This window comes from Dipodomys merriami, unplaced genomic scaffold (genome assembly GCF_024711535.1).
Source record: "Dipodomys merriami isolate MVZ:Mamm:240054 unplaced genomic scaffold, mDipMer1.0.p SCAF_59, whole genome shotgun sequence".
NCBI lineage: Eukaryota > Metazoa > Chordata > Mammalia > Rodentia > Heteromyidae > Dipodomys > Dipodomys merriami.
In genome coordinates this window covers 7,362,776-7,377,202 of record NW_027206168.1, presented here as the reverse complement: position 1 = coordinate 7,377,202, position 14,427 = coordinate 7,362,776, and the positions used below count along the sequence as shown (strand labels likewise).

Below are 14,427 nucleotides of genomic sequence, written 5' to 3'. Positions count from 1 at the left end.
TACAGCACTAGTCTTGAACTGAAGAGCTGAGGGACAGTGCCCAGCTAGGCCCAGAGTTTAGGCCCTACGACCAGACCCAAAAAAAAAAAATCTAAGTGAGGGCTGGGAATGTGGCTTAGTGGTAGAATGCTTATCTAGCATGCATGAAGCCCTGGGTTTGATTCCTCAGTACCACATAAACAGAAAAAGCCAGAAGTGGCACTGTGGTAGAGCACTAGTCTTGAGCCAAAGAAACTCAGGGACAGTGCCCAGACCCTCAGTGCAACCCCAGAACTAAAAAAAAAAAAATGCTAAGTGAGAGCACAAGGCCCTGAGTTCAAGTCCCAGTACTAACGTCACCACCACCACCACCCATGCCACCACAAGATCACTTCACTTTAAAAAATCAGGAAGGATATTCAAGAGCCACCCCATGTCTTAGTAACCACATCTGTTTTCTTTTTCTTTAATTCTCATGCAATCAGAGCTTACACCATCTGATGCTGCAGACACAAGCCCTGATTTCTGCATTATTTTTAACTGAGTGCTTCCTATCCTGTACTCAAAGATTTTTGCAACATACAAGTTGAAGGAAGTTGGCCAGAAGTGGACACTGAGTGCAACCTCAAGACAACCAGAGAGCAGGAAGGCTGAGTCCAGGGCAGTAAGGATGTCCTAGGGTCCTTCTTCCTCTCCAGTGAGCCAGAAAGGGTTTTGAGGCAGAATCTGGACCTAGAGTCTGGCAGAGGATGTCTTATGGAATATTCCACCCAGTGGACACCCACAATCACCTTCCCCTCTACCTCCCCACACAACCCATGGCCCAACCCGCTAGTCGCACCAAGCCATGCACAGGCCTGTAGTATGCAGCCGTAGTGAAGATGATCATATACAGGCAGTAGATGAAGAAGTTGAAATAGAAGATACGCTTGACAAATCTATCCCATTTGTCCTGCAAGAGTCGGTTCAGGGGCTCTACCAGGAGCATGTCATGGCGATTCTAAGGGAGCAAAAAGAAGGAGCGTCATTCCCCAACCAGGGGCTGCCTTGTATATTCACAACAGCCTGTGGTGTTCTCACACCATGTAGACATATGTCTCATCAGTCCACCAAACAGCTGAGGAACATCTAGCATCTGAACCAGTAAGCAGCCAGGACCTGGGGCTGGTATTAGCTCTGGCTCTTAGTGACCACCCTCTTGTCTCAGTGTCTTTGAGGGGACAATGTGAATTTGGGAGAATTGGATAAACCCTAATTTCTCATGTAAGCACCCATAGCATTGTCCAACTATGTCCATTAGAAACTCACTTTAGGGAACCCTCATCTTTATTATTCCCACAATAATGGGAAGAAGCTGGCTCAGACAGAGTGTGGCTTGCTTCAGGTATGACTGAGGGCAGGTAAGAAAAGAGCCTCTAGATTCCTTACTTCTCACATTTGCACCCCTGGATCAGGCTGAGGTGGTCATCATCTCATCAGGAGATTTAAAGGAACCTGAAAGACTTTTCTTGAAGTAGGGGACCAATGATGGTCACTGTCATTACAAGTATGCTTTAAGGCAAAAGTTTCATATCCAGAGACTTTGTTTAGGTCCAAGTAACCCTGGTCAGTGTAGTGATCTCTTATCAGTTCTTGCCTGAGGGCCCTAAACCAAGCCTTACTCCTGGACCCAATGAGCCTTTAGAGACACAAAGATGTCAGGGATGGCCCCAGAGTTTTCTTTCCTCCAGGTCAATTCCTTTTTTGAGGTCATTTTATATGTGCATTGCCCCTTTGAGAACTCCTGTGTCTAGACTCTCAGTCAGAGGCTAGATTCAGCATGGCAGCCTAGGTATACACAATAGGGCCAAGCAGCCAGGCCTCGCCACCCCTGCTGGACTCCATTCCAGAAAGGTCCTCTGAAAGGGGACAGGTGATGGGGCCTTTCTTATGTCCTGCCTGTGATGACAGGATGACTGCAATATGTGACGTTGAGGTTTCTTAACACCTACACAGAAACAAATTCTAGATAAAGTGCCAAGAATAAAATACATGTAAAAGAAGTAAAACAAAATAAAGAATAAATGTGTGACTTGAAGTGGAAAAGGCAGAGTGAGCAGCAAGCACAGAAACTACAAAAGGAAGAGACTAAACAGCTTGACCCTGTCAAAATGAAAACCTTCTATAAGTAAATGATATGATAAGTGAAATTAAAAGGCAAAAGAGACTAGGAGAGAAAAAAATCATAGCAACATGGGCAATAGAGAAAAGATTGATTCATTCTCAAGTAAGAGCATCAACATCTGAGCACTTGTGGCTCATACCTATGATCATGACCGCTCAGGAGGCTGAGTTCTGAGTCAGCCCTAGTAGGAAAGTCCATAAGACTCTTAGCTCCAATTAACCAGGAAAAGGCTGGAAGTGGAGGTATAGTCCAAGTGGTAGTGCTAGCCTTGAGCAGAAAAAGCTAAGTGATAGTGTCCAGGCCCTGAGTTTAAGCCCTAGGGCAGAGAGACAGACAGACAGACAGATAGACAGACAGACAGATAGACATACAGAGAGAGAGAGGGAGGGAGGGAGGGAGGGAGAGGGGGAAGGAGGGAGAGGGAGAGGTAGAGGGAGAAGGAGAGAGGGAGAGGGAAAGAGAGAGGGGGAGAGACAGAGAGAAGGAGAGAGAGAGAACATCTATAACCAAAAAGCCCAATAGAAGAAATGGAAATGGATAATAAATAGGAAATTGTCCAAAGATACATGAAAGGTTGATAATTTAAAAATCTCTGCTTCATATTAATCAAGAAAATACCCTATAATCCCAGTTCTTGGGAGACTGAGGCAGAAAGATCACAAGTTTGAAGCTAGCCGGAGCTATAGATACAGTCAAAAAAAAAAGAAAGAAGGGAAAGAGAGAGAGAGTGGGAAGAAGGATGGGGGAAGGAAGGAAGGAAGGAAGGAAGGTAGTTTAGATATTAATGAGATTGCATTTTGTCTCTATGGATTTAATCCATATTTTAAAAGAAAAAAGTAATAGAAAATGACTTAAATTCAAAACACTCACCTTTCCCCCTGATATGTATAAAACTGCCCTTGTAGGCTGGGAAGGTGGCTTAGTGGTAGAGTGCTTGCCTAGCATGCATGAAGCCCTGGGTTCAATTCCTCAGTATCACATAAACAGAAAAGGCCAGAAGCGATGCTGTGGCTCAAGTGGTAGAACACTAGCCTTGAGCAAAAGAAGCTCAGAGACAGTGCCCAGGTCCTGAGTTCAAGCCCCATGACTGAAAAACAACTGTCCTTGCTATAGACCTCAATGAATCTGAATCATCTTCTACCCTGTTCCTTCTTCCCAAATATACCCTTCAGCTGTAAAAAAAAAGATAACCTACAATTTTTTGCATGCTAAAAACAGATGCTTCCCTATAACTCAACCCAGTTCTAATCCCACCCCCACTTCTGATGACAAACTACCCCAGGCCCCTGCCTGACTTCACTCTCTCTAACGAAAGAAGACCTCTGGTGTAAGAGAGTGTGCCAGTGTCTCTCCATTCTTACTGGAAGACTCTGGAGCCCCTCTCAGGTTTTCATCCAAAATAAAACTCTGTTGATCTGTTATATTTGTTTTCTGCCCTTTCTTTATCCTGATACCCTCATGACTCAATTTCCTCACAAAAAGGTTAATGATATTCAGGTTGGCAAGAATGCGGATAGTTATGTACCCATTGGTGGTAGATTGATTAAAATGTTAAGAAAAGCTGGGCATGCTGGTACATGTCATTAATCCTAGCACTTGAGAGGCTGAAACAATAAAAAGCCAGAAGTGGAGATATGGCTCAGCAAAAGTAGAGGTGTGGCTCAAGCAGTAGAACACCAGACTTCAGCAGAAAAAGCCAAACAAAAGCACAAGATCTAAACTAAAGCCCCAGTGTGCATGCATGCACAAGCTCATGTGTACACACACATACATACACATACACACACATAAACAGCCTAAATAAGCATATTTTTGATGGTTGCAACTCCAAGTATCTTTCATTGAAAAACCCTCGAACCTAGACCAAATAACCTGCAGCATGGTAGCAGCAAGAATTTGCAAATAACTGGAATGTCCTGTGGACACCTATCATCCCACAATCAAATATTATGCAACAATATTTTTTAATGAGAAGGACTCAATTGCATTGATATAATATGTCTACAAGGCATGCCATTAGTTGAAAAGACTTGTTTGTTCTACATTGTATATAGCGTGATTCCCATTTATGTAAACAAAATGAAACTTTCATATGGTACAAATGAAACCTTTTATATGATACAAAGGAAGGGTTTATCTTTGTCTATGTACTTTTTCAATGTTCCAGTTTTTATGAGACAATAATCCTCTGTTGTTTATATGCTTAAGAAAACATCCCATGGGAATAGAGGGGGAGAGGAGGCTTCAGGGTCTAGGCTTGGGGCAGTAGGATTTTACTGGTGCAAGGTGGGCTATATGGGCTAGGTAGAGCTATGGGGAATCCCTTCTGACCCTGGCCACATCTTAGCCCTGGCACTCACTGGGGTCTCACTGCTGCTGTAGGCGATCACCTCCAGCACTGAGTTCTTCTCACAGGTGTCGATGCAGGACAGGTCATACAGTGAGGAATGCACAGGCCCATAGGCCCACTCGGTAAACTTCCTGGACAGGTGCCGGCACTCAGGCTCATGGATCTCTCTTTGAAGAATATAGGCCAACACCTGAAGCAGGTACAAGAGGCCTCAGAGGCTAGTTAGAGTCCCAGCCATGGGCTATATACCCATGCAGGCCCTAAGGTCTCCTGGGAAATGAAATGAACTCAGCTTCTCCACCTGGCAGCACCACTGGGGATTCCAGGCTCCCCACTAGCCCCCACCTGCTCTTGCCCACTATCAAGACCCACACCTGCCCACTGCCTCTAACTCCACCTGCAGCCATATTGTGCCCACTATACCTGGGCCCCTAGCCCTCCCCTCCCCCAATGACATCCTAGGAAACCTCAAGCCAGAAGGAAACAAACAAAATCCAGAAAGTAAAGCCAGGTTTCCTAAGAGGCTTGGACAAGATTCCAGGATCCCCTGGTACTAAGAAATTTCCCTCCCCTCCAATTCCAGCATCCTCACCCCACCCTCAACCCCTGCCCCAGAAGCCTTCCACGGCCTAACATCATCTACAGGCCCTGAACTTGGGCCTGGTCACCCCACACTGTCCCTTAGGACCTTCTTTATCATGCAAAACTGCTGCTCACCATGGAAAGACACCAGTAGCCTCTTCTATCTAACCCTAGGCTCCACTCACTCCTCCCTAAGTCCACACCCATCATGCATCCCCACCCACCACATTGGTGACACTAGAGTTGGAAATCAAAGATGGTAGGTCTGCCCTGCTGGCTTCTGCTCCGTGCTCACAATTCCTTTGACTTACTCTACCAGCAATACTGGTTGCTGCCATGAGAGTCTTGCACATAAATCCTCTTAAACTACCCTCACTGCCCGGTGCCTCCAGTTCAGGGCTGAGACCCCTCCTTTACCCCAATCTTCCCACTGCTAGCAGCCAGAGCCAGTGGTGTGAGCCCCTTCTTGTTTGTGAGCTCCTCCAACTTCAGCGTGGGATGGAGCTTAGCCCCCAGAATCAGAATCTCATTGTACATGCTCGTCACAAACTTGGTGTTGTCAGCTGTGTTGTCCGCCACCTCCACCAGGGCATGCAGAACTGTGTTGCCAACCGAGTCCCTGGCACTGATGTCTGCCGGCTGCCAGGAGTTCTGCAGCAGAAACTTCACGATAGCCAGCTGGTTAGTGCATGCTGCCAGGGAGAGGGGAAGCTCACCTGCAGTCAACAGTGGGTCCAGGGAATGAGATGGACTGGTCCCTGTACCATCATCCCTCCAGCCCCTTCATATTTGCCAAATGGTCTCCCTACCAAAGTAGAAACCAGGTCGCCCTTTGGTCTTCTTAAAGAAGTCCCCATTGGCTGCTGCCTGGACATCTGCTCCATTCTCCACAAGGAGGGTCACCAGTGCCATGTTGCGTCTCTCAATGGCAATGTGCAGCGCAGTCTGGCCTACAGAGGATATATATTATATGCTTTGTGATGACAGTCCTATGAGGACTAGGATAAATGCACAAAAGGCAGGGCTTTGGTTGGGTAGCAGTTACCACTGGTAGTACCAGTCTGAAAGTACCCAGATGGACTCTACTGCAAGAGGCCATGCCAGCGTCCCCAGGGGAGTCTAGGAAGGTCCTACAGCATGAGTTCAAACTCACAGAATCAGGAGGAAAGTGAAAGGAATGGAAATTTCACAGGGCCAAAAGTTCTGACTTCCAGGGACAAGGATCACCAATTGAGCAGGGGACTCTCCTCCCCAGAAGGTGACTACAGATGAGGAAAGCAGGCATCAGAACCAGAAGAAACCAACACTATAGCTGGACAAGCAGTAGAGTACAGAGGAATGTGGAAGCCCTTGGCTTCCCCCTCAGTTTTAGGTATGCTGTGGGCTGTCACACTACCTCTGACACTACTCACCCTTATAGTAGCTGTCTGTATAACTGGCATTGACAAACTCATCTAGGCTGCCTGTCTGCTGGGCAATGTCCAGGAGCAAAGAGATGGTGTCATTCTGCCCGTTGTGCAGGTTGAGCATGGCTTTTAGTAGACAGGTCTTCCCTGTCTCAGGGTCTGAAAGACAAAGGGAAAATCAGAAACAGGCCAAACGGAGCCCTCCCAGGGCACCATGATCCCAATGCCCACCTTTGAACTCGCTGTCAGTGAGGCGTTTCTTGCTCTTCTGAAGAAAGGGCAGCAGGCTCTCCAGCTCCTGGCAGTTACTCTGAGCAACAGCATCAAAGATGCTTCTGCGGTCATAGAGCTTGAGGGGCTTCTCCACACCAGTGGGGACAGGGTCCTGGGATGATTGTCTGGGGGTAACAATCAATAGACACAATCTCAGACATAATTCCATTTCATGCCTTGGGCTCCCCTGAGGATTTGTCCCAGCTCATGCCCTGGGCTCCACTGAGGACTTGGAAACTTATAAAGAGACCATAACTAAAGACTGAGGCAAACCAGAAGGTGGGAATAAAAACCATGGCATAAAGGACACCCCTCTGGTTAGGTGACCTTTCCAGGAGCCACTATAATAGGATAGAACATACATGTCTCCACCCTATTTGTGGGCATTAGCCTACCTGTCTTCCTTCTAGGGCTGAGAAAGCAGGAGTTTGGAGGAAGCTGGGATTCAAGGGCTGACATAACCCTTGCTGAATGCAAAAGCATCCTCACACTATCCAGAAGTCAGCTGTGCTGCTGCCCTCCCTGTTCGGCTTCAGAAGAGGAGGGAGGGCTGGTGGGCTGGTTACTGTAACTCTCTGTCCTTTCTGTCTAATGGCCTTGAAGAATTAGAAGGGTTTAGGGCTGGTGATGAGCGCACACATCAGCCTCAGGGACCACGTGTCCCACAAGGTTCCAGGAGTACAAATGCTGGGCCAGATTGCCTCTGAAGTCTCCCCAGGCCCCATGCTATAACCCATGGCCTAGAGTGGCCTCCAGACTTACGTGATACAGGCAGGACCATCGCCAGGCCTAAGGATGGTGGCAGCAGAGCTGACTGTGATGGTTGGGCAAGAGTTCAGCTTGCCTTCCTTGGAAGAGCAATCCATAAGCAACGCCTCCCCCGACTCACCCTTCCCAGAGAGCCGGGTATGGCTCTTGGCTGTGGAGATGTGGGGTTTGGCTGGAGGTGACTTGCAGTTGGGGTCTCCATTTGGGGGGTCTGGGTAGGAGTTTTCTTGTGGCGTGTCCTCAGACTCCCTTGAGTCTAAGTTAGCCGATTTCTTCATTCTTATCAGATCTTCTGAGGCTCAAAATGAAATCTATAGGCAGCCAGAGATGAAGTTTGTTCTCAGCTTGAGGACTACACATTCTTAGCCCCAACTGCTCTCTTTGGCAAAGCCCTTATGAAACCCCAAAAGTCCAACCAGTGCTGCCCTTTACCTCAAACTAATGCTTTCATGATCAATCCTCCCTCACACCACTGTGGCCTATAATATGCAATTTTAGCTCCATTAGCAAGGATTGGGGCCAGTAGGCTATGAGACTGTGTTTAACATGACCCCAACCTCTGAAATTCTCTGTCCACAGTCTCCACTGCTCTCTCTCCCTCCCCAATCCCTCCTCAGGTGCTTCTAAAGGAGTGGACATCACCAGCTGCATCAGGGAAGGACAAGGCGCTGAGGATGGCTGAGCCCCAAAGACATAGGGTGGGCAGTCTGTATCCCAGAACAAGGTGACACCTCACTCTGCACTCTGCACTGCACAACCTTCCTCTACAGCTCATATGCCACCAGCTCTGTCTACCCCTTTTCTCAGTTATGAGTGTATTTCAGCATGCTGGCCTACCCTTTCAGGCAGAAAACTGGTTGTTAGGATGGCTGCATCCAGCTAGGACTAGGTGCTGATGTTCTTTTCCACTCCCTTCCTAACCTCATCTCCCACATTTCCCTTCACCTACTGAGCATCCTACTCCCTGGTACCCAGTGTTACCCCATCACAGGGGCCTTTGCTCTCATGATGCATCCCCCCACCCCCTGCCCAAGTCCTCCCATCCCTCTGATGCCTCCTTCCCTCAGAATGCAGCACTGCTAACTCACCTCACAAAGGCCCCTTCACCAACCATGACCCCACTCACCTCTAGCATGGCCACACTTTCTGTCTAGCTATTCTGATGGCCCACCTTGTACAATTTCTATTTGTCCCTAGCAAGTTTTAATCTAGCAAATGTGTCTATTAATTTTTATCTCTCTCTCTCTTCCTGACCCATCTCTCTGAGAAAAAAAAAACTGTGTTAGTCTCCATGGAGAAATGGAAATGGACCTAGACTTTCTGAACACTCATTTAGTTAGTGAGATTAAGTTCCAGCAGCATCTGGATCCTGGAAAACAGCCACTGAAAAAGTAGACTCCTCTCAAGTTCTGAGCACATGGCAAGGCCAGGGTAATAAATCAACTATGGTCTGATGCCCCGAGACACAGATGGGGCAGACTGCTGAGCAGTGGTCTCTCGCCTGCCCCATCCATTCTCTCCCGCCCTCTCAGGAAGGCCTAGATGCTTCTGACCCCAGAATGGGACAAGGTGATATGTTATCCAAGCCACAGAAAATTCCACATCCATCATTCTTCCCATTCAATCCACCTGTCACATTCCTTCAGGGAGAGGGAGGGAGAAGATGGGACCAGGAGCAGCTGGAGGAGAGGAAGTCAAAGATCCAGCAGGATAGGCAGCAGGCTACATTGTAGGCCTTGAAGACAAACAGAATGTGGACATGCTTATGTGGACCATAGGAAGCATTAAGTCGCTTTACAAGCATGCAGACCACAAGTGAATCTGTGCTTTCAGAAGATAATTTCCCATCCTAATGTGGAGAGCCTGTAGTCATTTCAAAGGCACAGCAGGGATGGGTATGTGGCATGCATGAGACCCTGGATTCCATCTCCAGTATGACCAAAAATATAAAATAAAATAAAAAGTAAATAAATAAATAAATAAAAACATAGGAAGTGAATGAGAATAAGTGAGCATGCTCTTCACGTGTGTGTTTGAGCATTTGGTATGCAAAGCACAATCACCATGCCAAAGAGTTTACCTACATTCCCTTAATTCTTTTTTTGTAGTACTGGGGTTTGAACTCGACCTCTGGCTTGCTAAGCAAGCTTTTGTAAACCACATAGCCAGTCTGGCATTCACTCAATTCTCACAATATTTCCTAGATGTAGATGTTGTGGCCCAGAATGGTGTCTGACTTGTCCAAGTCACACAATGAGAGGAAGAACTTAGATCTGGTCCCAAGCAGCCTTGCCCCTGGGGTATCTCTGGTGGTCTATCATCTCCAGAAGGCTCCAGGTTCTTTCTCAAATGTTAAACTTGGTCCCAGACTACAGGGTAGGGCCTGGGGATTGATTCGACCAGTCACTTCCACCCCTGGGACCAGATCTATCACACTCTCCTGAGCCACCAAGCATCTCAAGCTCAAAATCCAAAAATAAAATCACACATAAAGCTCAGGCCACCTTCCATACTTTACTCTCCCTGGAGTAAGGTTGGCTGTAAATTCAAGAACAAATAAATCCCTTGCTAGCAGCTTGTAGAATGCAAGCAAGAGAGTGCCCACTAAAAGAATTCCAACCAAACAACTAAACCCAGTAAGCAGAAAGCAGCTCACAATGTACCAACTATCAGTCAGTCAACAATCCCTGAATTGGTACTACACATGCTATACCTAATTTCCTATTGGAAATCAAGCTTCTTCCAGAGTTAAGGGTGAGATAATGAGACAAGTGCTGAGAGGCCATTTGCTATGAGAGAAAAGAGGAACAGGACAAGATAGTTTGTCACTACCAGACCTGGGATGTACCATACTCACAAGTCCCACAGTGACTCACCTGTCACAGTGATCAGAGGAATTTCCAACCATGTTATCTATCTATGGATTCTGAGCTGGCCCCCTTTGGCTCACACCTGTCATCCTAACTATTCAGGAGACTGAGATCTGAGGATGGCAGTTCAAAGCCAGCCTGGAAAGTCTGTTAAGACTCGTATCTCCAATTAACTACCAGAAAAACCGAAGTGAAGCTGTGGCTCAAGTGGTAGAGTGCTTGCCTTGAGCTGAAGAGCTCAGGGATGGTGCCCAGGCCCAGACTTCAAGCCCCACAACTATTAATATATATATATATATATATTATATATATATATATATATAATAAAATAAATAGGGTTCTGGTTTCTGTATCATCAAGATATATTAAGTTCTGAAAAACTGTCCACAAAAATCTGGATTGACCTGGTCCATCTTCACCTCCTGGGAGGTAGGGTGGTTACCCTGTATGGTCCTGCTCACCTCTCTGCTCAGAGCCTCCATCCCTGCAGGACCTGGATGCACCTCCCTGTCACTGCATATGGCTTTGAGAGTGGGACAGCACTGGTCCAGGACCCAGTCCCATCACTGCTACCCCCTCATCTGATCTGGGTACCCCCTCAGGAAAGACAGGTAAATGGGGGCTTCCCAAGTAAGGCATGAAGAACAGAGGAGCACATCCAAAAATGGAGAGGTAAGAGCCAAGGCAAGAGCACAGCATTGCTGCTGCCCAGCCCTGAGCCTCTCCTCTGAATGGAGAGAGTAATATACTCAAAACCTCCAGCCTCCACAGCAGCTCAGCTCCCTCACTTCTGCTACAGGAGCAAAGATCATAAACACTGATAACATGAAACACTGTCATTTACCCAGGGCTCGTGGGTAGCCAAGCTGAGTGCAGAGCAATGTCACCTAGGCCTCACAACCCCTGAAGCAGCCATGGCTGCCATCCTAGTGAAACCCTCAGAGTCCAAGTGAACTGCCCATTGTCACACAAGTTACAAGTGATAGTTAGCGCTCATAATGCCACTCTAAGAACATCTGCACTGGTACCAAACAAACAAACTGATAAAGGACTTACCAGACAGATGTATACACACCTCAGACCTGATGGGCACCAGTGAGCTCAGAGAGGCTGTTCTTAAAGGAAGCATGAAGCTGGTGTGGGAGGAGAGTGGTCTCCCCACCTCCCTCTGTGAGGGTCCTTGCCCCGCCCAGGGCCCTGCTGTGAGGCTGGGCAGTGGGCACACACTGGTGCGCAGGAAACATTTCCACCAACGGTAGCAGCTGCTGTTTCCACAGCTCCAATTCCCAGAGGAGCTCAAAGCTTTTTCCCATCATTTTTGCCCTGTTTTTCAGAAACCACTTAGCCACTGCTCCTCCTCCAGCTATGCCAAGGCCACAGGGCACTTAGTTTCCAGCAGCATGGAGGATCTCAGGCTAAGCCTCAGATCTCAGCTCCCCAAACCCATCTCGCTGCACATGGAAGTCTGGAGAGTCCTAACCAGAGATGTCAACTCCAGCATCCTAAAGCCACCCTGCTTTCCAAATAAAGATGGAATAGAGCCCTCATGTCACCTCCCACAGTGTCCTGGACTGGAACTCAGGGACACATGGAAGTCTGAAGAGTCCTAACCAGAGATGTCAACTCCAGCATCCTAAAGCCACCCTGCTTTCCAAATAAAGATGGAATAGGACCCTCATGTCACCTCCCACAGTGTCCTGGACTGGAACTTAGGGACCTGCCTGGATGCCCAGTACAACTTTGACCTCACTCTTGCCTCTCTTGGGCCTCTGCTTTCTTGTGTGTGCAACCCTGGATGGAGACTAGGGTTGGGGTTATTCTAGGCCTGCCAGGTCCTCGCTTTTCTCAACCAAGGTTACTCAGTGAACCACAAAACAGAAAATTATGGGTATAAACTAACATGTTGAATTGAAACCCTCTCTAAAGCTACTTAAAGATAATTTTTTAAAAGGCAATGATGAGGGCTGGGAATGTGGCTCAGTGGTAGAGCGCTTGCCTCAATTTCTCAGCACCACATAAGCAGAAAAGCTGGAAGTGGCGCTGTGGCTCAAGTGGTAGAGCACTAGCCTTGAGCTGAAGAGCTGAGGAACAGCATCTAAGCCGAGTTCAGGCCCCATGACCAATGAAAAATAAAAATTAAAAAAATAAAAAAGAAATGATGAGTACTTATTTTCTCCTCTAGTACGCTCTTCAATGGACAGGAGGCAAGGCCATTCATCACTACAATGGATAAATAGAACTGGGAGTTCATTCTTTCCCAAACTTACCTGAGAAAAGCTATGGTTTTTCTGAATATTCCTATGGGCCATATCCCAAAGCATTCTGGAGAAGCCATAAGAGAAGCTGCCAGACAAACCTGACAAGACTTCAACAAGCCATGGGTTGGACCAGCCAGAGGCAAGCAGGCTGTGCAAGAAAGCATTGTAGCCCCTCCTGGAACAGCTGAAAGCTATGACCTGATCTAAGGCAAGGGCAACTCCCTCACAAGTTCAAGGACAGCCCAGGCAAAGTTAGTGAGCCTCAGCTGGTGCAAGAGGCTTTCATTATGTTAACTACTCAAGAGGCTGAGACCTGAGAAGCAGTACTGGGCTGGCCTCTGGCAACTGCTCTTCTATTTTCTGTCTTTATTAAATTGACAATCTATGTATATCCTTTTAGCAGAATGGCATAGTATTTGTCTTTTTTAAACTGGTTTTCTTCATTTAACATGATGTCCTCATCCATGTCATAGCATGTGTCAAACCTCCTGGCTATCCGGGCACTGGTGGCTCACGCCTGTAATCCTAGCTATGCAGGAGGCTGAGATCTGAGGATCATGGTTCAAAGTCAGCCCAGGCAGAAAAGTCCATGAGACTTTTTTTTTTGTCTGTCCTAGGGCTTGAACTCTGGGCTTGGGCACTATCCCTCAGCTCTTCAGCTCAAAGTGAGCTCTCTACCACTTGACAGCAATACTTCAGGTTTTCTGGGTGGTTTATTGGAGATAAGAGTCTCACAGAGTTTCCTTCTCAGGCTGGCTTTGAGCCGTGATCCTCAGATCTCAGCCTCCAGAGTAGCTAGGATTATAGGCATGAGCCACCAACACCCAACTCATGAGATTCTTATCTTCAGTAAAGCCACCAGAAAACCAGAAGTGGCACTGTGATTCATGTGGTAGAGTACTTGCCTTGAGCTGAAGAGCTGAGGGTTAACACCCAGGCCCAGAGTTCAAGCCCCATGACCAACAAAAAACAACAACAACAAACCTCCCCCCTTTTAAGGCTGAGACTTTTATCTCCACTTAACCACTAAAAAACCAGAGGTGGAAGTGAGGCTCACATGGTAAAGCACCAGCCTTGAGCAGAAAAGATAAGGGACAACACCCAGGCCCTGAGTGCAAGCCCCAGTACCAACACACACACACACACACACACACACACACACACACACACACACACACATTAATGAGAACCTGTGTCAAAAAATAAAACAAAAACAAAATGGCTGGAAGCACACCTCAAATGTGAGTGCTTGCCTAGCTAACTTCAGGCCCTGGGTTAAATCCCTAGTAATCACAAAGAAAAAATGAATGTAGCCTTTCCCATTGGTTCAGCAGAACAGTTAACAATGAGCTTTCCTAAATCCACTCTTCCAGGCCCTACAACAACCCTTGGTAGTGGGCAGGCAGAAACTGTCACACCCATTTTACAGGTGAGAAATCTGTGACACTAAGCAATTAGACCATTGACCAGGCCACACTGCAGGTCTGGATGTGAAAGCTGGGCTCAGGACACCATGCCATGCCACACTTCTTGCTTAGACCCTTGTTTCTGTTGCATGTGCCATTTTAGCGTCAACTGATGTTTCTAAATTCGTAACTATAACTCTGGTTACTCAAGAGGTTAAAATCTGGGGATTGAGGTTTAAAGTCAATACAGAAAACTCCTTGAAACTCTTATCTTCAATTAACTATCAAAAAGCCAGATGTGGAGCTCTGGCTCAAGTGTCAGAGTACCAGCCTTAAGCAGAAAAGCTAAGAGAGAGCTTCCAGGCTCAGTT

The 14,427-nt window shown here is 47.1% G+C and overlaps 1 protein-coding gene across 1 annotated transcript in view; it reads right to left on the bottom strand.

Moving 5' to 3' along the window:
* Nucleotides 1–14,427, bottom strand: part of Trpv1 (transient receptor potential cation channel subfamily V member 1) — a 68,738-nt gene that overhangs the window by 34,046 nt on the left and 20,265 nt on the right. Inside the window, exons 2-8 of the mRNA XM_070001774.1 lie at nt 7,517–7,833; nt 6,713–6,879; nt 6,488–6,640; nt 5,885–6,025; nt 5,493–5,791; nt 4,504–4,683; nt 821–979 (exon numbers count right to left, since the gene is read on the bottom strand). Coding sequence (XP_069857875.1) covers nt 821–979; nt 4,504–4,683; nt 5,493–5,791; nt 5,885–6,025; nt 6,488–6,640; nt 6,713–6,879; nt 7,517–7,800 — 1,383 coding nt within the window. The 5' untranslated portion in view covers nt 7,801–7,833. The remainder of the gene's footprint in view (nt 1–820; nt 980–4,503; nt 4,684–5,492; nt 5,792–5,884; nt 6,026–6,487; nt 6,641–6,712; nt 6,880–7,516; nt 7,834–14,427) is intronic.